Source organism: Trichechus manatus, unplaced genomic scaffold (genome assembly GCF_000243295.1).
Source record: "Trichechus manatus latirostris isolate Lorelei unplaced genomic scaffold, TriManLat1.0 scaffold00121, whole genome shotgun sequence".
Classification (NCBI taxonomy): Eukaryota; Metazoa; Chordata; class Mammalia; order Sirenia; family Trichechidae; genus Trichechus; species Trichechus manatus.
Window position 1 is genome coordinate 6,276,075 of NW_004444057.1, and position 26,117 is coordinate 6,302,191.

Here is a 26,117-nt window from a genome sequence, read left to right on the forward strand (position 1 = left end):
CAACGTTTTGGATCTTGTTGAGGATTGCTCTGTGGCCTAAGATGTGGTCTATTCTGGAGAACGTTCCATGTGCATTGGAAAAGAATGTACTTTGCAGCTGTTGGATGGAGTGTTCTGTATGTGGTAGACCTTCTTTTTCATTGTCATTTACCCTCTTTCCTCCTCTCCCTATCTCACCAATTCATTCTGAATGTCTTGGGAGAAGTCTGATATTTTATGACACAATTCAGAAAATCCTGGAATATTATGTGGAATGCCATTTGCAATTGAGGTTTATTACTATTATGTATAGGACACTTGGAAGACAGATCATTAAAAAATGTTATATTCAAGTATTTTGGTTCAGCCCATAGCAAGAGGAGCACATTTGCTTTCCGAGTCAGGTCGTTAATGTTGAGTGGCACAGAGAGAAGGTTCTGCTATAATTTAGAGGCACCAGGAATAATAGGACAAGATACAAGCTTAAGAATCTGCAGAGCCAAGTGATGGTACTGGCTTTGCCATCGTCAGCTGTGTAACCTCAGATAAGCCATTTATCCTTCTTTGAAGCCTCCTTTGCTCTCATATAGAGACAGGGCTTGGACCAAGTATATGTCTCATCTTCCTTCCAAGCCATGGAGTCTATTCTTCATGTAGACAGGGGTAATTCCTCAACTTTGATTCAGAACCAGGCATACATATGAAAATAAACGGTCATTAAAAAGATAGAAAATGTAACTAAACAAAAAGAAGAAAATAAAAATACACTGTGAATGTTTTTCCTTGTCAGTAACATATTACAAATGCCAGTATATAATTTTAGATTTTTTTAACCAGTCTGAATTGTTCAGCACTGATTGCCACATTTTTTACATTATGAACTGCTCTAAAAGACATCATTGTGGTTAAATCTTTGTTCACATTCTTAATGAACAGGTGAGGATAAATTTTTAAAGGGAGAATTGCTGGGTCTGAAGGTATACATATTTTTAAGACTTTTGGTGAGTTTCCAGTTCATGCACCCACCAGCAGTTTATAAGAATGCCTTTTTGCTTATACCTTTTGTCCATTTTCCCTTGGCTAATTTTTCTTAATTTGCATTTCTTTGATTAATTATGATGCTGAATAAGGAAAATTACATGTTTATAATTAAATGCCTTAGAGAGTGATCATGGACTGTTCTCTGTGGTGGAGCCCTGGTGGCACAGTGGCTTAAGAACTTGGCTGCTAACCAAAAGGTCAGCAGTTCAAATCCACCAGCTGCTCCTTGGAAACCCTGTGGGGAAGTTCTACTCTGTCCTAAGGGGTCACTGTGAGTCAGAATCAACTTGATGGCAACGGGTTCTCTGTGGCCAGGCTGATGGGAAAGTTTCAAAGAGAGCAGCAGTGAACCTACTACAGGAAGAGGGGTGGGGAGGCCTGGCCACACACGTGGGGTTTCCACGAATCAGAATCTGCTTGACAGCATCTAACAACAACAACAACATATATAAAGTCAGGGGCTAATTCACTCACTTACAAAGAGCCTGCAGAGGCGCTTGGGCCTTTGTGTCTTTTAGCCATACCTTCCTATGTTGAAAGCCTGGTACGAGGGAAGCCAAGTTTTACTGGCAAGTTTGTGTGGGGAGTGTGGATCAAGCAAGGTCTGTCAGAGAGAGGTCTCAGTGTTTTATAGCACCAGCCTACCATACCCAATACCCCTGTTGTTTTATTCAATAGTGCAGCCCTTCCAAAAGGTTAGGACATTCCACTAGCAACCCCTCACCTGAAAATTACAGTGTAAAAATAAATTTTCTTTTATCACGCAGTAGGCAGGTTGCAAAGTATCCCCTGGAATGCTCCAATGGACATATTTAGCATTTGCTGCTAGGTCCCTAGGTGGCACAAATGGTTTGTGAGCGACTGCTAACCTGAAGGTTGATGCTTCGAATCCCCCCAGTGGTACTGCAGAAGAAAGGTCCTGGCAATCTACTTCCATTAAGATTACAGCCAATTAAACCCTATGGAGCAGTTCTACTCTGTAACACATGGGGTCGTCATGAATTGGAATTGATTTCATGGCAACTAACAACATTTTCCTCTAAAATTCTGTTTTTCTAAGCCTTCTTGGCTGACCAGCTGCCCCTAGAATTTGAAATATTTTTCCTTTAGATATGTTAATATATTTAATCAGCTTGCCTTCTAGTCTCATAGGCCCAGGAGCCATTTAGTCTCTTTAAGGTTATTTTGCATCCCTGTACTCTGATGTCTTGATTTCATAGCTTAACTCCCAGAGGACAAACAGAACTTCCCTTGCTTCCTTATGAGAATACCCTGCAGTAACTCTTATGCACTCTGGACAGCTGGCAATCCTGAGGCACCGTTGTGACTAGAGAAAGAAGAAAGAATACAAGATTCTTGGTTTTGCTTTCATAATCGCGTTTTCATACAGGTTTTGCTGCCAGGCGGGTAGCACAGACACCGTTTTTAACTGTTTCCAGTTACCAAGAGGAACTGAATCACAGGAATTGGTTATAATTTAGTTTATTTTTTGGTAGTCAGTTTACCGGGAAAACACAAAAGGGTGGTTTTATGCAAATACATATATTTTGTAAAAAGTTTCTTTTATGTGGCTGAAGTAGCTCCTTCTGGAGAGCAATTCCATCCTCCCACCTCACTCAACCCTGCCTCCCCACCTCCATAGATCACACTGTAGATCATCATTCTGGAGTCTTGACTTGGGACTGCCAGCTGCTCCACCCTGTTTCCACAGCTTTTGGAAGTTCCCTGTGGGGACCAGGCTGTCTGCTCCAGTTCCCACCTGTTAGCAGCATGTACTTTTGATTCTTGTCTCCCCCACCTACCCCTCCCCAGCTTTAGAGATTAGAACACTTTATAAATACTAAAAGTAGCTCTTCATCAGGAAATAGTAAAGGACGTGTACCATAAAGAATCATTTTCTCTAGGCTCCAGAGAAATTTCTGGAGAGTTGGCTACCCATTCAGTCTGTTGTGGCTGGGAAAGGACAGCTGACCGGCCTCAAGGAACACCTAGCCAGGCTCACCTTGGAGAAGGGGCTACGTAATAGTACCCTTCTCAGAGCTATGAGGAGAGCATGTGGATGGTACCATGAGGATGGTGGGACCATGAGCTTTGTTTCACTTTTTCTTGGGAAGAAACAGGTTTCTGTCCTATTTGTCCATTTAAAGGAAGTTAATGTTCCTTTATAACAAGTAATCTCCCCTTCTTCTTCATAGGAAAAATCACATACAACACAGTAGATTCGATCCAGTAAAATTCAACATGCATTGCATGGGTATCTACTGTATAAAAAACAATGGGCTGTGCTCTCAGGACTATATACACATACGAACCAGACATAGTTCCTGCCCTCAAAGAGTTTTGGAGTCTAAGTATCTTTTTAATGTATTTAAGACAACAACAAATTAATGGTTAACATTATTAAATGCTTATTAAGTACTAGGCACTTTGCTAAGTGCTTTCTTTACATGCATTGTTGTTGTTAGTTGCTGTTGAGTCAGTTCTGACTCATGGAGACCCCGTGTGTGCAGAGTAGAACTACTCCATAGGGTTTTCAAGACTGTCACCTTTTGGAAGCAGATTGCCAGGCCTGTCTTCTGAGGTGCTTCTGGGTGGATTTGAACTGCCAACCTTTCAGTTAGAGGTCCAGCGCTTAACCATTTACACCACTCAGGGACTCCATGCATTATCTTATTAAATTCCTAAAACAATACTATGAGGAAAATTTAATTGTTCTTATTTTATAGATGAGGAAACTGAGGCCTAGAGGAATTAAGTAAATTTTTCCAGTCTGTTCAGCTGGTGGTAGGCAGTCAGGAGTATGGGGTGGTACTAGAATATATTCTGAATGAAGTATAAGAAATGAAAGTGGCAGAGGAGTTTATGAACTGAGGATTATCCAAATCCAGCTCCTCTCCACATCATGTTTTGTCATAAATTTCTCGATTGCATACATTTACTTCAGAGATTAAACAAAAAATTATTAGATAATTTTGACTCTGAAAAACAAAGTCAAGAAATCTGATTTTATTCAGAAATTCAATTCTGTATTTTCTATTGTTAAAGTGACTAAAATCAATAAACACTTTTTCTTTTAACACTGAATTTTTAAAAGGTCACTAAAAACAAACAACTCTAGAGAAATAAAGCAAATAGATCACAAACATGTAGTGCTTATGTATACATCGATCAGAAGACTGACAACTCTATTACATACTTTACAGACATACTTGATTGACTCTTCTAGATGGTTGTTACCACTGCATTTTTTTCCCCCACTTCATAGAAATCTAGTAACCTACCCAGGTGCTCCTTTCTCTTCTCCACCACTTTCAAGGATCCAGGGATAAGAACAGTAGTTCAGAAAGATACTGATGATTCTTATGCATACATTTATGGCCAGAGTGGCGTACAGTTAGTCCTTCATGCAGGTTCAAATGGAAACTGTCCCAGGAAGAGGCTCTTATTCCATTTTTGTGTATAACCAAGGCAGCAGGTGGTCACTAAAAAGGTATTTCATTTTGTCAGCCATGGGGTCTCTTGGAGAATAGCCCTAATTTTCTTGTGTATGGAGCAGAATGAAGAGACTGGCTCAGCTTCTGACTGTAACATGCATGTGAAACATCTAGGAATCTTGTTAAAATGCCAATTCTGATTCAGTAGGCCTGAGGTAGGGCCCAAGATTATACAGTTCTACTACACTCTCGGGCTGTGCCCACTGGGACATTGTAGCTAACAAAGCTTCATATTCAGAAGACAGATGTATGTCACCAGGCAGGAAAAACTATAACAGAGTGGGGGGAATAGTGTGGTTAGAAGCCTTTTTAAGAATCTGGTTGGGGAAAAAGAAACAAAAAAACAGACTGGAAAATTTTTCATAAGGAAAAATCTTATTAGGAAATGAAGAAGTCTATGATTACTTGAAGAGGTTTTACTTTGTTCATAAAATTAAAATTCTGAGTTTGTTCATCCTTCAGGATTACTATTCTTGCCTAATCTATGTTAAGGAAAAGTTTACGTGTGTTTCATTATTTCTGATTTTGAGAATTTCACATATTAATGAAGACATTCACATAGGAATGAAATAGTTTTTTTTTTTTTAATTTTTATTTTTTATTGTACTTCAGGTGAAGACTTACAGAACAAATAGTTTCTCATGAAACAGTAGTACACATATTGTTTTATGACATTGGTTAACAACCCCACAACATGTCAACCCTCTAACTTCTCAACCATTTTTTTTGGTGAAAATACACATAGCCAAAGACACACCATGAAATGGTTTTAATGTATGCGTGTGTTTATATTCTGTTGAATCTCGTTATTTGCTGTATTTATATTCTATAAAGTCACCGTGAACACTGAATTAGTGAATACTGAACCATTGTTCCTAGGAAAAATACAGGGTTAGGTTCCTGCAAGCCTCTGGTCACAACAGTTACATCTGATGATCAATACATAACCTGTTTTATGTGTGATTTTCTGCTTAAAGATGCCTTGTTTAATATATATTGTTGATTCATTAACACTGAACTCACAGCCAAGAACATTATAACTCAGCCTAAACAAAGCTTATCTAGCATACAATTTTCTCCATAAGGCACATCCTAGTCTTCTTGCACTTAGGAACACTAGGCTTTGGCACTATGTTTGGGGGCCATTGTAAACTGCAAAATCACCAGCAAAAAGCACAAAAATGCAAAAAAAAAGCATGGCATTAAATAGGTTATGGAAAGGATAATTGTTTACAGCGTGAGAGCTGAAACAAGTCAGCAAAGCGTCACCTTGTTCAGCATCAGCTGAGAGCATGTGCATCAGGCGGCTCAAATTTCCCACTGTCTGCACATGTTCACCAATGATCACATAAGTGCCACGAGTATTGATTTTAGGGTTACAAAGAAATATTAGTGAGTAGGCAAGTTTGCAAATATGAACTCAGCAAATAATGAGTATCTACTCTATATGTATGCTTTTTGTAATGTTAATAACTGGTCTCATAAAAATGTTGATTAAAATATCAGGTTCTTGAATCTAAATAGATGCTGATGCAAACATATTCCAACAAATTTTCATTAATACACATCAGCTTTTATAGTAAATAATTATGTTATGTACTCTGCAGGTTTCCATTTGTTCTTCATGAGGTAGCTTAGAGTTGGTCAGTACTTTTTGTTAAATACATTGACCCTAATGAGTATCCAAGAACTACCAGTTATGTTAGGGATACCGGGAAACAAGAAGCAGGGTTAGTTTAAAATTCTGTGGTTGAGAAATCTCTGGATAATATTCTGTCTTCTCTTTCAACATACCCATAATCTGACCATAAATGTAAATATGAACATCCTAAGTGTAGTGCCCATGACCAACATATAATTTTCCCATGAAAACTGTTATACTTATCACCTTTCCCTTCTGGCCTCCAAGGGGAAAAAAAAATGAGGTCTGGATTCTCAATATAGAATGGAGAAAACAGAAGAATTAACCAAGGTTCAATCCCAAATCTACCCTATATGTCCAATAACCTTGGACAACTGATTTAATTTCTGTGAAGTTTACTTTCCTTATCTGTAAGGTGAGGGTTTAATACCTATTGATCATGTAGGGTTGTTGTTAGGATCAAGTAAGATATATGAACGTGCTTTGAAAAATGCGAAAGATTTGCATATGAAATATTACTAACTGAAAATAAAGATTCTCTTGATTTTGTTAGTATTTGTGGTGTTTGGATTTCAGTTAAAAGGTACTTAAGAATTCTTCTACTTGTAGCTCTAAAATTGAATAAGTATTAAGCCATAAGATTTCCATGAAGTTCAAAGTAATCCTCATGGCAATTATTTAACATGAATATCAAGCTGACTTGCCAAAACTTAAACTGTACATCATGATTCATTTATTTATATCCATATGCTTATGCTTACTGTGATTAGACGCAAGTTAATATGATCAAGTCCTTCTTTCTAGATATTTATAATTTATTGTCTTTTGCTTTTCTCTGAACAGAATAGTGTCTCTGAAGTAAAGGAACATACTTTTTTTAATTGTAGATGTGATGTAATAATTGTTACTATTTTAAATTTGAAATGCAATCAAGCTGAAGTGTGGAATTATTTTTATGTAAAAATATTTTGATTTCATTTCAAACTACAAAGGCAATGAATTCTTGGCACAACACGCCAGACAACCCAGATATGTTAATTGCTACCTAATATTTGTTAAATGTGAAGTTTTTGGTGCCTCTGTGTGTATGTGTATGTGTGTGCATATGCAGGTGTGTGTGTGTGCAAAGAAAAAATTATTAAGAAGTTTTCTTTAACTTTAATAGTTAATATTTTATTTATTGAAGTTATAAATTCATAAACATAGTTATTTCTTAAAATAAATTTAGACTGGTATTTTATCCATCAGTCTAGCAAATTTTAACAGTCACTTTAAGGGGGTCTTTGACTATTGTTTTACAAATTTAAACACCTTCATATTTTAAAAAATGAATTTATACATTTAATAAATTTTATTTCCATGTTAAATAGCCCAAGTTTCAGGCCGACAAAACTTCTCATGTACTTAAGTAATTTTTGTAAATCTAATAAGTTCAATTTATAAATAAGGTAAAATCTTAAGTTCTCATAAATGTTCTTATATTGTATTTGTAAGATTTCAACTTTAAAATAATTTAACCAATTATTTCCATTACATATTTTAAAAAATGAAATTAAAGGCTGAACTCGTATTCTAACAGGCCAAATTCTCTTAAGTATTAGAAATATCTTCTTAAAGCTAAAAATATGAACACTATAGATTTTAATTCTCTTAAACATTTCTATACTTAATTCAAACCTTCACAAGGCTGAAAGAGAGTTCCTCTTTAAGCAGATAATCATGTCATCCCACGTATTTTTTTGCTTACTTGTTTTCATGTAATTTTGGTGGTCTTTTTTCAGATTGCTGAAGTTTCTTAAATACCAGAGGACATAGTCCTTGCCTAGTACCTTGATGGAACATATTGAGTCAATTGTCTATTCTAGAGGGTGTATCTTGTATCCTTTAGATTGAAGATGTTCTTATTTCCTAGTACTGGTTTTCAAGTTAGATTAGAACCCTCAACCCAGTTGGCTACAATAATTGATTGTATTTTGCATATCTGTGCCTTTTAAGATATGTAAATTATATTTTTCCCCTAATTCTGCCATGGTAATTGACACAATCTTGCGTTCTTTTCATATGCTACCTACCTTCTGTGACCACACGTCTCTTGTAAATATTAAAATGATATCCTGTTTCATTCAGCTCATCCCATGACTATGTTTGAGTGTGAAGAGCCAACCTCGAGGGTCAACTTGTTCACCCTCTTTCGTCTTGTTCAGCCTCTTCCACCTTGCTTTTGGGCTGATGCTGCATATAGAGTCTGAAGTTGCAAGAGTGGCAGTTATCTGGCTCTTCCTCCCTTTCCCCTTTTCTCCCTCAAGGCTGATTTTCGTTTGCTTCAGGGTATTGATTTCCTCCACAAGATCAACAGCCTCTAGACACTTCCCATCTTCTCACCTCCCTATCCAAGATTCCATATAATTCCCTAATTTTGATTCAATCTCATTTCTAAAATGAAAAGACGCATGACACAAATCAGTTGCCGTCTTGTCAGTTCCAATTCATGGCAACCCCACGTGTGTCAGAGTAGAACTGTGCTCCATAGGGCGTTCAATGGTTGATTTTTCAGAATTAGATTGCCAGGCCTTTATTCTGAGGCACCTCTGGTTGGACTCAAACCACCAACCTTTTGGTTAGCAGCTGAGCACATTAACAGTTTATACCACCCAGAGACTCCTGCATAACACAAGTTGACCAAAACATAGTGTGTTCCAAGATTGTCTGTTAGTGCGTATTTTATCCTGACTGTCCGCCTCCTTCCCTCCTCTCTTTCTCCTTCCTTTTTTGTTTTCCTGCCTTCTCTTCCTTCTTTTCTCCTTCCTTCCAACAGAAAATACATTAAACACCAGGCACATCAGAGGCTGAAGAATGAATAAACCATAGTTGATGCTTTTTGGGTCTCAAAGTCTTCATTACAGTGTAGGAGTGAAGTATAGAATGTAGAGGGGATGGGAAAGACCCTTTGACCCTTCCCTCTCACCTGTGTTCCTAGCTATTAGAAATAAAACACCTAGGCCACTTCAAAACAGATGTGTTTGTTTCTTTTTAAAAATTACTTAAAATGACTTTTCACAACCAAGCCATTTGTGTGTGCGTGCGTATAAAAATTGGAAAGCAGATTAGCGAAAAGAGAGAAAGTTAACGTCACTCATAATCCTGCCATTTTGGTATAAATCTTTACAGGTATTTTTCCATTTCTTTAAGTCCAAAGTAGTTTATAAGTTTGTACCATACATATGTTTTGTTAACTGTGTTGTTCTTTTTGTGTTATACTGTGGACATTTTTCTTGTCAATGAATTACACTTACCTAATTATTTTAAGGGTTGCATTATACTGTATTCATGTGCCATAATATTGGACACTTAAATAGTTTAATGGCTGCAGTGAGCATCATTTTATATACTACTTTGCACACATGAATTATTTATAAGATAAATCATTTTAAGTGGAATTTCTGGCACACAGGGTATGCATGTTGTATCAGTTAGGATTAGGTTTAGCTATGAGATAAAACTGTATTTCTTTCACACATAAGCGTTCAGAGGTGAGCAACCCTGTTGGGGAGCCAGGACCCAGACAATTTTCACCTTTCTGCTCCACCATCTCTAGGGTGTGGTCTTCATCTTCATGTACCATTGTAGAGCTTCACATATCAATCTATGTCCCAAGCAATGGATTGAAGAGGTGAGAGAAAGAGGCCAATGGCAATGCCACCTTATTCTATAGAAGGTTCCTATAAGCTTCCACATGACATTTCCACTTGTATCTCATTGGCCAAAACTTAGCCACATGGCCTAATCAAACTGCAAGGCCATCTTTATCCTTGACCATTCAGGTGTCCAGCATAAAAAATTATTTCTGTGGAACAAGGGGATAATGGATACTAAGGAGAAAGTCCGAGCCATGTCATAAGGCTTTTTGATACAGATTGCCAAATTGCCTGTCTAGACAAATTGTAACAATTTACATGCCCACCAGCAGTGTAGGAGAGTGTCCGTTTCCCCACATCCTTGCTAACACTAGGTATTACTATTCTTTTCAACCTACTTGAGTGAAAAAATGATACCTTGCTGTATATTGCATCTCCTTAATTTCTAGTTATTCTGTACTCTTTAAAACGATGTGTTTATTAGCCATTTGTATTTTGGCTTTAAGGACAAGAGCAGGGTATGGGGTGAAGTGAGACTGCTTTGCTCCTCAGAGAGTCAGGGAAACACTGCTGAGAACAGCTGATGGTGGAAAGACAAACAGGCTAATTTCAGGGCTGGTAAAGGAGACAGTTTGAAACTGAGCCTGACTAACAAGTGCACCAGGGGTCAAACCAGCAGGAGGCCCAGGCCTTCAGAGCCCCTTCCCCTCCCCTGCCTCACTGGTGCCCATTCTCTCCTCACCCCTAACCTCCCCCAGGTTCTCCTTTCCCAAGACCTCAACTGTCTGCAACCCCAGGGTAGTTTGGAGCCAGGGCAGTCTCTGGGCTTCTTGCCTCCATGAGAGTCATGGAAAGAGCATTGTGGATCTCTGATCCATTGAAGTTAGAGGGGCTCTTGGCAGCCCAAACTGAAACTCTGAATGAACCAGTCATGGAATGGAGTTGAGACATTTGCTCGCCAGAGTATTGCCCTTCTTTCTGAAACATTTTGTAGTAAATGAGCTTCTGAGGGCTAACCTAGGGACCTAACCAATATTTACAACATTATAACTCCAGAAAAACATGTTTGGAGCAAAACACAACTCATTTCCAAATACACTTTTGGAACCTGGCCTCTTAGTAGTTGGGGACTGCCTATAGAATTGGTTCCAGGGGACTTGGAGAAGCTCACAGGAAAAGCCGCAGAGTGAGAAGTTAGCAACTACTCTTTTGTGAGCAGGATTGATTAATCCAGATGAGGCCATGCATTCTCAGTAACAAATGTCCTTGGTTTCACCTTGGCTGATGGCAGAGAAAGGAGATCATTGTAAACAGGGCTGCTCATAGCAGAATCCTGAAGGGACAAAGGAGATGGCCGGAGGTCCCTCCTGCAGTCTAGCTCCTATTCTCTTTGCCCCAGATGCCCAGCTCTTTCCTGCTGGATGTGGCTGCAAAAGAAGGGACCATTCTGATGAATGTTTCCTTTATAATAGATTTAACTCTGTTGCCCTATTTTTGTTAGACAGAGGAGGGCAGAAGCTAATCTAAAATTAAAGCTTTAATGGGAGCATCCCAGGCAGTGTCGCTTGCAGGGAAGACAGAGGGAAAAGTTTTGGGGACTGGGTCACTCACTGTATTGCCTTGCAGGCTGGCTCTGATGGTGGAAGATCAGTTCCCATGGAAGTGCCCTGCTTGTCGCTGGCACTCGTTTAGAGAACTTTGGAACCGTAAAAAAGAAGACTTAACTCTCCCACACTGGACTGTATATGATTTCCTGTTCTTAGCAGAGAGGAGTGTGACAATTGATTACCATAGCAGTGAATGAATATTCACCGCTGAGTTTAACTTGGCCAATTTTATGTAAAGTTGAACTGGCCGTAGGCAAATAAAGAGTTGGAGCTGTGGTTGGTGTTTATATGAGAAATAGTTCCCGCCAATGAACTTTACTCTTGTTTGGATGTCATGCTTCAGTAAACAGGGAGTTTTTAACCCAAATTTTGGGTTAAGGGCTTAAAAACATCTGCAGCTCACTTACCCAGGACTATTTCCTTTGTCTAGGAGACAGATAGGCCACACAGGTGGCATTTTGGAGGGCCACATTAGACTATTTTTCATATATCCCATACATTTTTCACTTCTTTTTTATTTTGTATTGGAATTTTATGTTATATTAGACTGGAATTAACAAAAAACTTCCTTTTTGGGAGGGAGGATGGCTTCTTTTGGAAGTGGCTGGCGGGGGGGAGGGAGCATTGTGTTTAGAAGATTCTGAGGCCATGTCTGGGCTAAGGGAAAAAGAGTAAAGTAACAATGTCATGGACATTGGAGCGGCAGCAAGTGGCCCGAGAGCTCAGTATTTGCCATCCCTGTATTAGACTGTCTGGCATCCAGTGGGATTTTGGATATCATGGTGATATCAATTGAGGTTCCTGAATCTCCCACCTGATCATAAGCTCTTTATACCTGGCTTTGCCACTTAGTGGAAACATCATATTTATTTGCTCTTGCTATTGTTCCCTGAAATAATTAGATTCCTCTTTGTGAAATGGAATATTTGCTAAGCTAACTCAGGATCATAGTTTCAGCATTTTGTTTGCTTGCTATTGTTAGCTGCTGTCAAGTCACCGTCTGACTTATGGCAACCCCATGCACAGTGGGATTGAACTGTTCTGATCATAGGGTTTTCGGTGGCTGATTCTTCAGAAGTAGATCATCAGGCATTTTTTCCTCCTTTGTGTTGTTCTGGAAGCTCCGCTGAAAGCTGTTCAGCATCATAGCAACACGCAAGCTTCCACTGACAGATGAGTAGTTGTTGCACTTGAAGTGCATTGGCTGGGAATAAAACCTGGGTCTCCCGCGTGGAAGGTGAGAATTCTACCACTGAACCACCACTGTCCCTACAGTTTTATTAGGTGATTGAAAAAGGATTTTTAATGGCCTCATTTTGCTTCACTGTAAGCCATAGGAGGGTCTGGTTAGCAGGGGGATTGGCCAGCTTGAACATATTGGCCAAATGGGCAACACTTTCAGAAAGACTTGCATTGAGGCCCTTATTTCCCCTACCTGATGCTGATTATGTAAAGGCACATTTAATCTTTATCCAGGGTTTGTATCGTTTGGTCATTTCTTTTTTTTTTTTTTTTAATATTTTATTGTACTTCAGATGAAAGCTTACAGAACAAATAGTTTCTCATGAAACAGTAGTACACATATTGTTTTATGACATTGGTTAACAACCCCACAACATATTAACCCTCTAAATTCTCAACCTTTTTTTTTTTTGGTGAAAATACACATAGCCAAAGATACACCATTTCAAAAATTTCTGCATGCACAGTTCAGTGTCATTGACTACGCTCTTCGAAATGTGCTGTTATTCTCACTTAAGATGAAGGCTTACAGAACAAAATAGTTTCTCATTTAACAGTTACTACAAATGTTGCCCTATGACAATGGTTAACAATCTCACAACACATCAACAATATCCTTACTCAACCTTGTGTTCCCTATCATCAGCTTCCTTGTCCCCTTCTGCCTTCTGGCCCTTGTCACTGGACTCCTGTACCTCATTAGTCTCATTTGGTTTTACGGGGCTGTCCACTCCCCGGCTGAACAGTGAACCTCAGAGGTAACTTCACCACTGAGCTAAAAGGGTGTCTGGGGGCCATACTCTCGGGGTTTCTCCAGTCTCCTTTAGGCCAGTAAATCTGGTCTTTTTTTTTTTTTTTTTTTTTTGTGAGTTAGAATTATGCTCTACATCCTTCTCCAGCTCTGTCCAGAACCCTCTGTTCGTTTTGGTCATTTCTTGCTGACAAGTTTTGGGCCCAGATTTTTTAGGATGGAAGGAGCTGGAGAACAGGGCAAGGCAAATTGTTTTGGGCTGTGAAGATTCAGCCCGTGGTAGAGGGCTATTATGGGAAAATTAAGCTTCTCTGGTGGATTTAGGGGACCAAGAGGGAATTTAAAGAGAGGAAGAGTACTAATCTCTGAAGTTCCAGTCAGTTTGAGCCTTCTTCTGTGGATTTATTTGATTCTCACAGGCTTGTTTAATAATAAAGTTGTGGTCTTGTGAAACATTCCAAAAAAAACTTAGTTTGTAGCCTCTTCTAAGCGAACTCTTCTGAGTATAGATAAAAGTGAGACAATCCTGTTAGGCTAGGCAGAGAGAACCTGAACTGACAACAATTGGATGGTGTATTCCTAAGTCTACCTACCCATGATGCCCTCTCAGCCACTGGCAGGGCATTTTTTCGTGTTTCCATAGGGACCCTGTACTCTGTTGCTATGGAGTCCGACTTGGTTCAGAGGAACCTACCAGTAAATACCGGGAAAGGTCCTTTGTCCACATCCCACACCAGCAGGAATTCCAATTTTCCCACGCATCTTTTGGGATCTAAATTTCTGTTTTCCAGTTATGGTCGTTGTTCTCTGCTAGTATGGGAAATAGCAAATCTAATAATTCAGGGAACCTTTTGCTTTCCTAGTTGTCAGTGCTTGCTCACTATTTAGCATTTTGTAAATAGGAACCATGAATATAATTAAAAAAAAAAAACACTATAAATTCAAGATAACCTTAATCTGAACAGTTGGAAATCATGTCTGCTGCCGTCAAAGATATTCCTGTTTTTACTTAAAAATCATAACTTTTGAGTCTCACAGAGGCAGGGCCAAAGGGAAACAGTGAAGCAGCCTTGCTTTCTCTCTAGAAAATAAGTCCTTGGAGTTGCAGTCTTTGCAGGGCAGGTAGGATTTTCACAGGCTTAATAATTTATGCAGTCTCTTCTCTTCGTAGGAATAGATAATAGCTAATAGAAAAGCCCAGAACTGAGAAGTAATTTTGATTGTATTATGGTTCAAACCTTTTTAGGGTAAAGTAATTTAAAAATAATGGAAAAAACACATTTCGGTCTAACTGACCAACCATAAAACATTGACACGGCCAGGTGGCGATAGAACTTGGATTTTTTAGTCTGGGATAGAGACAGGCAGCATTTTTGCAGATAATCCCGTGGTAAACCTAGTGCATCTCTCTGGGCCACACACAAAGAAGCTAAAGGGAAAGGGAGACTAATGCACTGGTACCAACACACTGTTCTTTCCTTAAGAGGAAGTAATATCCCAAGTTCCAGACAAATTTTTTTCTCAATAAATAATTCTAAAAAAGGTTTAAGGGAAATCAGCCAGAGCTCCACTAATAGAAAAGCAGAATTCTTTATTGGGTCACGGGGTCCTCCTTGACTAGCTGGGCACATTGTTTGGAGTGGCAAAGGCAGTCATGGAAACTTTAAAGATAGGGCAGCCAAACTGATACTTAAGATTAGAAAGAATATGGAAATTAATTATTGTGCTTAGCATCTAATTGAAGGACATAAATGTAAATGGTGCCTCCTCCAATGAAATTTACCTGTTGATCCAGGGAGGAGAATGGGTTACCAGGCTTGGATCCTGGGCATTACCTGTAGTTACCAGCCCTCAGTGTGAACTATCGAATACTCTTCCTGCAGAATTCACCGACACATTATCCAATAAGTTTGGGAAATGCTATGTGCTGTATTTTGTTTCTTGCAGATTTTACTTTAGACTACAGTAATGGTATGTCTCCAATTTATTCGACTGTGGAATTTTTTATTGTCTCCCCTCATTCTTTTCGAGAACACAAGATAACTAATAGTCCATCATTCCCCAGTGTTTTGGGAAACATTGTATTAAGTGATTCATGTTGTTTTTATATAACTTTAGACTGGGTGATTATAAATACTTATACTTTATCAGAGAATCTTTGGATCTTTAATTTCTTCTAAGGACAACCATAATGTGTGTTGTAACTACTCAAGAAAGGAAAATTTTTAGTTGAGCCATGAAAGGATATAGCAGATGCTTCCTTCCCTCCACCATGGCAGAAGGAGGGCCTCTCCTCCAAAGTTTGAGCTTTATCAATAGAGCTAATTCAAGGCAAACATATCGTCAATGAGTGTGCATATGAAACAGCTCTTGATGTTAAATTCAAAATAGCTATGTGAATGACAGATTTGGCAGTTGACCCAGGGTCATAAACTAAAATTAAGATAAAATGACAGTTATATTCAAAATGTGACCTGTCAAAGAACTTAAAAGCCCTTTATTCCATGTTCCTTTAGACCTTCTCTGATGGTCTCACAAAGCAGGCAGATAGTCTGCATCAGAGAGGGCAAACTGGCAGACTGGATGAGCTCACATATAATCATATTTGTTTGGTCCACACAGTGTTTTACATTTAAAAAATGTTGTTTCACATAAAACGGGATTTTCAGCTCCCGTGGAAAACGCAGGAGATCAAGAACGTGGGCGACACACCTACGTGGCAATCAATAGGAGATACTGAAGGGGAACTGCCCCCTCTACGTGGGCAAGCGCTCGCTGGGTTACCCTAAACCCTACCTGACCTGCATTGCTCCCCTAAATTGTCAGCCTGGCCCCTGGAGGCATTTGAATTTGTGTTCCCTTGTTTCTGTGCGGCTGTTCCATAGCAAAGGCCCTGCTGCCTGCTCTCTTGTGTACCCTTTAGTCTCCCCTTTTTGAATAAGTTCTGCCTTAATTTGTACTCGTAGTTTAAGGCTTTGATATTGAAATGCAAATTTTCCTTGTCCCTGACAAGGGAAATAATCTTAGCTGTTATCAGTCGTTGGCCTTTTGTGTAGGAGGACTCTGTTTATTCCAGGGCTGGTTTAGGCAGGGAAGCAAGGTGGAAGGAGAATGAGGGCAGCAGGGTCCAAAAGAAAATGTCAGGGACAACCACTAAGGAGGGAGAAGGGGCAAGGACACTGAGTGGGAAAAGTGGTAACTCATCTACCGCCCTCATAACTTTCCCTAGGCTGGCCTTTATTACCATGTGATTCAGATGCACCGGACTACCAGAAGCAAAGTGTCTGGAAACAAGCGTCAGAAAGACGAAATAGGCCAGACAGGGGAAATGCCATGTGGTAGAAAACATGCTGTGGGAAAGATTATTTTTGGCTCCATAGAGAGTAGTAGCACCAAGGGGAATGCCAGTCTAAAAAGAGAAGAGCCTGCTATGGCTCTTCCAGAAGAATCATCATGCTTTCCTCACATAGTCATGACAGGATCAGCAGGGAAATTATTTGCCCCGAATGAATGTACCTTCCTTCTGATTTATTCTTTAAACTGTATGTTGACTGTTCTAGTTTCCTAGGGCTGCCATAACAAATTACCACAAACTGGGAGGGTTAAAACAACGGAAATACATTCTCTCACAGTTGTAGAACATAGAAGTCTGAAATCAAGGTTTTGGCAGGACGATTCTGTCTCTGAAGGCTTTAGGGGAGAATTTGTTCCATGCCTTTCTTTTAGCTTCTTGACAATCCTTGGCTGCTAACCAGAAGGTTGGTGGTTTGAACCTACCCAGTGGCTCCATGGGAGAAAGACCGGGTGATCTGCTTCCATAAAGACTACAGCCAAGAAAAATCCTATGGGGTACTTCTACTCTGTAACACATGGGGTCGATATGAGTCAGAATTGACTCGATGGCACCTAACAACAACAACATTGCTGGCAATCCTTAGTTTATAGACTCTTCAATCTCTGCCTCTGTCATCACATGACATTCTCCTTGTGTGACTCTGTCTGTGTTTCTCTTCTCCTCTTTTTATAAGGACACTATAATCATACTGGATTAAGGGCTCACCCTCATCCATTATGACCTCACCTTAATTAATTACATCTGCAACTACCCTATTTCCAAATAAGATCACTTCTGAGGGTATGGGAAGGACATGAATTTTGGGAAGACACTATTCAACCTAATACATTGACAATTGTGAAATCCTTCTAAAATTGAATCAGTTTGCAGTTGTATCGTCAGATCTGTTGTAGGCTGAGTTGTTAGGAATTTGGGCTTAGGAAAACTAGGATTTTTTTCCAGTACTTTTTAACATTTTGTAACTATGGTCCATTAGGATCATGTTACGTATGTTACTTAAATATGATTCAACCTAAAGAGAGACAATGCAGGAGTCTTGGCCAAAATAGATAATGCCTATGTAAGTGTGGAATTAAGCTCAAAAATCTTTCCATTTTCAAATAAATGAATAGGATTATGTGCACCACAGATGGTATGTCAATCCCTTGTGTAGGATCCATTACAATAGTCTATTTCAACACAAACTGTATTTTTTCTTCCCTGCTGTATAAGTCATTTACTTTATAGAGGAAAAGTTTAGTAGAACATTGCCTTGTGAGTTTTTATTATTAGCATTTCTCTAAATAAAGATTTCTTGTAAGGATCTAAAGCCAATACCTTCATGAGCATTTGGCGAGCCCACCCACCAATGACCACAGAATCTTATTAGAATTGCCAAGTGTGTACAGTATTTTAGTGTTAGCTCAGATTTTTTTTTCCTTGCCCCTCTCTGGAAGTTTATCTCACACTCTAATTTTTTTTAAACAGCTTTACTAAAGTATAATTGACATACAATAAACTGCACATATTTAAGTATATAATTTTATAAGTATTAATATATGTATACATCCATGAAACCACCATCACAATCATAACAGTGAACATATTCATCATGTAGAAATGGTTCCCCCCATGTCCCTTTTTAATTCCTCCCATGAAATCCTCCCTGTCTCCCTCATCCCTAGGGAACCACTAATCTGCTTTCTGTCACCCTAGAATAGTTTGTATTTTCTAGAACTTTATGTAAATGGAATCATACAATATGCTGTCTTTTTTGTCTGGCCTCTTTCACTCAGCATAATCATTTTGAGATTCATCTATGTTGTTGTATCATTAGTTCATTCCTTTTTATTACTGACTAGTGTGCTATTATATAGATATACTATGATTTGTTTATCCTTGCACCTGTTTATGGAAATTTGGATCGTTTCCAGTGTTTGGCTATTACATATAAAGCTGCTCTGAACATTTGTGTACAAGTCTGTGTATGGACATATGCTTTCTTTTCTCTTGGATAGAAAGATACCTAGGAGTGGAATGGCTGAATCACTTCCTGATGTATAAATCACATATCATACAATCACCTATTTAAGATGTACAATTCACTGGTTTTTAGTATATTCACAGAGTTTTGCAATCATAACCACAATCAAGTTTAGAACATTTTCATCACCTCAAAAAGAAACTCCACCAAGTTTCTGTTTGGGGTGATGAAAAAAAATTGGAAATAATTAGTGATGATGGTTGCACCATATAGTGAATATAATTAATGCCACACTTAAAAATGGTTAAAATGGCGAGTTTTTTGTCATATACGTTTTACCACAATAAAAAAACAAAAACAAAAACAAACTCCATCCCTTTACCAACACCCAGCCCTAGGCAAACACTAATCTACTTTTTGTCTTTATAGATTTGCCTATTTCATATAAATGAAATCATATAATATGCTCCCACAGTGTTTGTTCATATTTCTGATTACCCTTGCATTTTGCACTATGCTGACTGGGTTTGGGGGGCCCTACCTCTGACTTCCTCTTCACACTAAGTGTTTCTAGTCTGCCATCTTTGTATCACAGCAGTGACTAACAATGTGCCTGCTATATCAGTAAATTTTAAATGCAAGAAAAGGGTGCAATGTGATATTTGAAAAACAAAAACAAAATTATTCCTGTCTATACTAAAACCTTTTAGTAGCAGTTAGATTTTATGGCCTCAAAATATGGCGGGGATAAAGTTTATCTTGGAAGTTAACTCTCAGTTTGTTTTCTGTCCCTTCAGCATTCTCCTCTGAATCTTCTAACTTCTTACTCCTAGCCATCTGCTACACATGCCCTAGTATCTTACCCAGCGCATCTTCTATCATCCTTTTTACCTCCTGCCCCCCACTCCCATTAAAACCCATAATATGTCTTGGTCCACAATTGAAGTGGTGACAAGAACACTGGAATGGGAGTCAGTGACCCAAATTTAATCCCAATTCTGCCTTTAAAACAAGCTACCAATATTGAGAAAATGATTCCATTTTCCTAGTTTCAGTTTTCTTGTCTGCAAAATGAAAGAAGGATGCTCGGTAAAGCCACCTCTAGCTCGCTTGAAATGTCTAAGTTCCGCTATAGCAACCCACAGGATAAAGGAGAAACAGCAAAATGTGTGATTTATGCACTTTATTTATAAGAACATTGGAATAAAAGGAACTTTTGAGGAAAGATGGATTGGCTGAAAGGTTCGTGTATCTATTGGGTAGTTATTTTTAAGAGATACGTTGATTCTTAAAATATTTTGAACATTAATTTCAACGAATTGATTATATTATATCCTTTAAGTCCAAAGTATGTACAGGTAGTCCCCAATTTATAGCAAATTTGAGTTACGGCAAACCGCACTTAAAACCGTCTGTTTTTTATTTTTTGTACATCTTATCATTAGTAATATGTACTACATACAATGTTGCAGCATGTAATTTGCCGATGTTATCATTCTCAGATGTTCACTTGCAAGTGTTCAATTTTATGATTTATTGTTCAAAACGCTATTGTGTTTTGAAATGAAAACTAAAAAGAAATAAAAAGTGAGGTATTCAACTTATGTGAGAACCAACGTACGACAGAATTGTCTGAACTGAGCCCTGTCATAAGTCGGGGACAATTGTACAGTGACTAGAAATGTAATTGGTTTATAAGGATATACTGGTCTGTAAGGAAGCCTGTAGTCAGAGAGAGACTCTGACTCTCACTTTTTGCCATACCCTAGGTGTATATCCAAAAGGAACTATATATAGCATACGAGAAAACCATTGAGTATAGTTAGTGGCTCTCAGTATTAAAGCCAAGTATTTACAAGTGAAAGGAATGACATCCCTGGCACTGGTAAAGGGATTTAAATGGATTTAGGAACTGAGGTTGAAACAGGAGCCTAATTACAGATGATTCCAGGGTCATCATGTCAGTCCTCACCTGTTCATCAGTCAGACGAACTGTCCACAACTTTCACTTCAAAGAAGTGGCATGTTCTTCTCATCAGCATCTCTCGCCTCCCATTCTTGAGGGAGAAGATGCCTCGGCTGTCTCTTTCAACCTGTGTCTGCAGCAGTGCACTAAGTGTGGATCCAGAGATTCAGCTTATAGCTGGCCTCTGAAAAAAGCTACTGAAAACTCAAAATATGATGCATAATGATTTTCTTGAAGGGAAGGAAAAATAAATGATATTGAGAAGATCATCTTTGCTAGGATTATCCTGGTTTTAATTGCCCTCTTAAAAACAAAAAGAAAAGATGTGGATAGGGAATAAATGACTGTTTTTCCCTTGATAGGAGAGCCACACTTATGATGGATCTTTTGTAGCCATTCTTGAAATCCAGTCTATAGAACATTTGCTAAAATACACCTTTGTTCCTTTTCTTTTCTAGTTCACTTTGGGATTTTCTGCAGGACAAATTCATGTCTTTAACCTACTTCGGTTTCTCATGTGGAATTTGTTAGTCACTGAAAGCTCAGCACCAGAGTAGGTGTCGTCCAAAGCTGAATGAGAGAAGATGAGGCTGGGGCAGGGATCTAGCTCAGCTGATCTCCTAGAAGTTCTGTGTTTGTCACTGTATACGCCATAGTTAGTGTTGTTGTAACTTGGTGAATTGGGACATCAGAGAACATGGAGAATGCTATAGTTTACTCTGTTCTCCACTGTTCCCTGTCTTTGCTCCTGACCATCTTGGAGGTACTTGGTGATGGCTGTGACTGGATATAGAGTCCAGAGACAGTGGAAAGAAGGGCACAGGGCAGACATGGCACAGGTATGACAGTCTAATGCTGTGAAGAGTCTTCACCATGGCAGTAGAATTTTGTGTCTTTCCCTTTTAGAATCTGTCCCAATGATAATTCTTATAATTTAGACCATTATTTGACTTTAGGCTTCAATGCTCAGAGTAGCTTTAGCTTTAATTTAGGGAGAAACAATTAGGAAAGCATATTCTCCCTCCTAACTTCTAGTTAACTTACAGCCTAATTTGTTTTCTGCTAATGACCTATTCACATTTTGCTTCACACTTTGGCCAAATGTTAGCTCAAGGTTTTCATATAAATAATACAGATTTTAAAAAAGTATCATCAGAGGATTTATTTTCATCTATTATAATTGACTGGACTTCTTGGAATTTATTTTATAAAACACAAATTTTAGACTCTTAGGAATCAAACATAAGAGCAGTTGTAAAAATTCATTTATTTATCGTTTTTGGAATTAACGAAACAAGAGCAACAGGAAACAATAAATTGGGATCCAAGCATATGGAATTCCGCATCTCATCCCTCTGGAAAACATGCTTCACTTATCATGCATTTATTTACTCATTTTAATGAAAATTATGTTGATACTGGAGGAAAGGTCCTAGGCCTGCTTACTCCATCTTACTTTTCTTATGAAGAGTTTCAGGTGGTGTCTTAGTGACCAACTCTTTTGGTACAGTAACTTTGTTTATTCCTTCATTCTTCTTTATATATATATATATAATAATTATAATATAATAAATATATATATATTTATTGTACTTTAGATGAAGGTTTACAGTCAATAGTTTCTCATTAAACAGTCAGTACACGTATTGTTTTATGATATTGGTTAACAACCCCACGACATGGCAACACTCTCCCTTCTCGATCTTGGAAGACTTTGTTTTTGGTGAAAATATGCATAGCCAAAGTTACACCATTTTAAAAGTTTCTACATGTACAATTCAGTGACATTGATTACATTCTTCAAGTTGTGCTGCTATTCTCACTATCCTTTTCCAAATTATTCCATCACCATTATCTTCAACTCACTGCCCCCTAGACTTCCCATCACATCTTTTGAGTTGCTGTTGTCAATTTGATCTCACATAGATAATTCTTTTTTTTTTTTTTTGTACCTTAGACCTTCATTCTTCTTTTGATGCTTTCTGCATTGTTCAATTTTTTGCCCATAGAATCCTTCAATATTGCAATTGAGACTTGAATTTTTTCTTCAGTTCTTTCAGCTTGAGAAATGTCGAATGTGTTCTTTCCTTTTGGTTTTCTAACTCCAGGTCTTTGCACATTTCGTAACACTTTTCTTTGTCTTCTCGAGCTGCCCTTTGAAATCTTCTGTTCAGCTCTTTTACTTCATCATTTCTTCCGTTCACTTTTGCTACTCTACATTCAAGAGCAAGCTTCAGCGTCTCTTCGGAGATCCATTTTGGTCTTTTTCTTTCTTGTCTTTTTAATAACCGTTTGCTTTCTTCATGTATGATGTCCTCGATGTCATCCCACAACTTGTCTGGTCTTCAGTCATTATTGTCAAATCTATTCTTGAGATGGTCTCTAAATTCAGGTGGGATATACTCAAGGCCATACTTTGGCTCTTTTGGATTTGTTTTAATTTTTTTCAGCTTCCACTTGAACTTGCATATGAACAGTTGATGGTCTGTTCCACAGTCAGCCCCTGGCCTTGTCCAGACTAATGATATTGAGCTTCTCCATCATCTCTTTCCATAGATATAGTCGATTTGATTTCTGTATATTCCATCTGGTGAGGTCCATGTGTATAGTCTCCATTTATGTTGTTGAAAAAAGGTATTTCCAATGAATAAGTCATTGGTCTTGCAAAATTCTGTCATAAGATCTCCCACGTCATTTCTATAACCGAGGACATATTTTTCAACTACTGATCCTTCTTTGCTTCCTATGTTCGCATTCCAGTCACCAGTAATTATCACTGCATCTTGATTGCATGTTTGATCAATTTCAGACTGCAGAAGTTGGTAAAAATCTTCAATTTTTTCATCTTTGGCATTAGTGGTTGGTGCGTAAATTTGAATAATAGTCATATTAACTGGTCTTCCTTGTAGGCATATGGATATTATCCTATCACTGACAGCATTGTATTTCAGGAGCTCTGGTAGCACAGTGGTTAAGAGCTATGGCTGCTAACCAAAAGGTCAGCACTTCGAATCCACCAGCTGCTCCTTGGAAACCCTACAGGGCAGTTCTACTCTGTACTATAGGGTCACTATGAGTCGGAATCGACTCGACAGCAACAGGTTTGTTTTGTTTTGTTTTGTTGTTTGGTTTTAAAAGTCCAAATTCAGGTCGCAGGCTCTAGGGGAAACCTTTCTCTCTCTGTTGGCTTTGGGGAAAAGTCCTTGTCTCTTTTGAGCTTCTGCTCCTGGGCAATCTTCATGTGGCTTGGTATCTCTCTTCTCTCATTTCTGCTTTCTTCCTTGCTTGTTTTAAATTCTTTTATATCTCAAAAGAGATTGACTCAAGACACACCCTACATAAATCCTGCCTCATCAGCATAACAAAGATAACCCATTCCCAAATGGGATTATAACCACAGGCATAGAGATTAAGATTTACAACACGTATTTTTGGGACACACAATTCAATCCATAACAACCTGTTTTATTTTTGTAATAAGATGTAAATTAATAAAACTTATCTATAAAGCACAGGGTAGCTTATCTCACTCTTAAATAAATTTTGGACTATCTGAAGCCAAAACTCTTCTTCCCAGTTATTCTCACAATTACTTACATATCCAAATATTTTAAAGTCTGTTTAACCAATGTGAGTGGCACGAAGGTCGAAGGTGATACTAATGAACACTACAGCATATTTTTGGTATGCCTTTGTATAAGCAAACTGAACTTTGCTTTTGGCAATCATCAGACTGTCCATCCACTCATGTTTGCCATGATGCCCCTTTACCTCCAAAGGTTGTATTGCGCCTAAGATATTAGCTAATGAAAGAGGAATTGAGATTTAAAATTTCCCAAGGACCTAGATACATTTTTCTAATATTCTCCTCAACAGAAAAAGGCATACATTTCTGCTGTGTCATTAACATCTTCACAAAGAAATTTGACAATTGTCTCTGGTTACTGTATTGTGTAAAGGTTACCTCTTGGTCTGCTCTGTTGCTCTGGAGTCCTGATCTTGCCTTGTGGTATGTCACTGCTTCCCTATATGCTCCTCCCCAAACACACAAAGAGGATATATTTGGTAGTCATTGACAATTTTTTTTTTTAAAGTGGATTAGGCAATTTTCCTTGAAATTTCTTTCCTAATTCAGCATGGAGTAGAATTAAGCAGTAGAAATGAAGGAATTTATTTGGCAATATCAAAATAAGAAGGGGAATTGTTTGGTTATACAGTGGACTGTAAGAGGGCTGCAGAATGGATTGAAGAAAATTACCAAGCATGCATGTTGTTTTTAAGTGATACTTGAGACGGGGGATGTGAAACAGCTGTGTTGTTGCGGGTTTTTTTCTCATGCCAACTTGCTTTATTTGATTGATTTTTTCTCTGACAGCCCACTGCGCTGATAAATGTGTCCATGGTCGCTGCATTGCTCCAAACACCTGTCAGTGTGAGCCTGGCTGGGGTGGGACCAACTGCTCCAGTGGTAAGTTCCCACCTGCTGTTGTCTGTCTTGGGATGTTTTTGCTGTATGGGCCCCCTTGTCTGCAGATTACCCTGAGCCAACAGTTTTTCTCTTCATCTCGATACAGAACATGGGGTGGATTCCAAATCCAACTCATTAACACAGTTCCGTTTACATGTGTGTATGTATTACATACTGAACTGTTGTCAGTTGAGTATAAAGAAAGGTACTTAGAAGGAGATCTTAAGAATCTGATACTTTTGTGACTATGAATGCATTTTCTAGAGTAGGGTCCAGAATTTAGATACCTTACTTTTGTAAGGCAGTTGTGGTAACATAGCTATTGTATTCTAACTTCTCTTTTCACCTGTTGATTTAGCTAAGATACTTTCTCGGTGATTAAAATTGATCACCTTTTGGTTTTAACTTAGAAGTAAAATTGTTATTTTCAAGGCTTAGCATATCTACTTATCTCTGAATTCTGAGGTGCGAATAATGAGTACTTGCTCAGATAACTTTGGGGAGATATATTTGTAGTAAATGGAAACTGATGAGCATTATGGTTCTTGTTAAATCAAATCATAATATAGTATATAGTTTGTCTCCATAATGTTAGAGTTGTAATCCTAAAATGATGGTATTTTGAAATATAAACAGGCTGCACCTAACATACCATATTCATTATCATGAGGATTATATGATGAAATGCCGCGCAATACAGTTGCTTTTCTAAATTCCACGGTTAAAACTTCAGTCTTCTTGCTTCGCTCATTGTTACATGTGTAATTGTGTATACTCCCTGTTTCTTTATCCTTCATTTTTTTGCCTTAAAAGTTGTCAGAGGAAATTGAAGTGTAACTAAAATGTAATTCATGAAGCTTCACATTTACAAAAGGAAATAGCAATTTTTAAAAATTAGCGGATTCTCATGATAACACTGCAACCAAATAATTTTCTGAAACTACTCTGAAAGGACTTCAAGCTGTCTGTATAAG

The 26,117-nt window shown here is 38.3% G+C and overlaps 1 protein-coding gene across 3 annotated transcripts in view; it reads left to right on the forward strand.

The window, feature by feature from the left end:
* MEGF10 (multiple EGF like domains 10) overlaps positions 1–26,117 on the forward strand; it is a 194,556-nt gene that overhangs the window by 66,829 nt on the left and 101,610 nt on the right. For all 3 annotated transcript variants that reach the window (XM_023738696.1, XM_004384295.2, XM_023738695.1), the window contains one exon: positions 25,051–25,143. In XM_023738696.1, the coding sequence (XP_023594464.1) occupies positions 25,051–25,143 (93 nt within the window). The remainder of the gene's footprint in view (positions 1–25,050; positions 25,144–26,117) is intronic.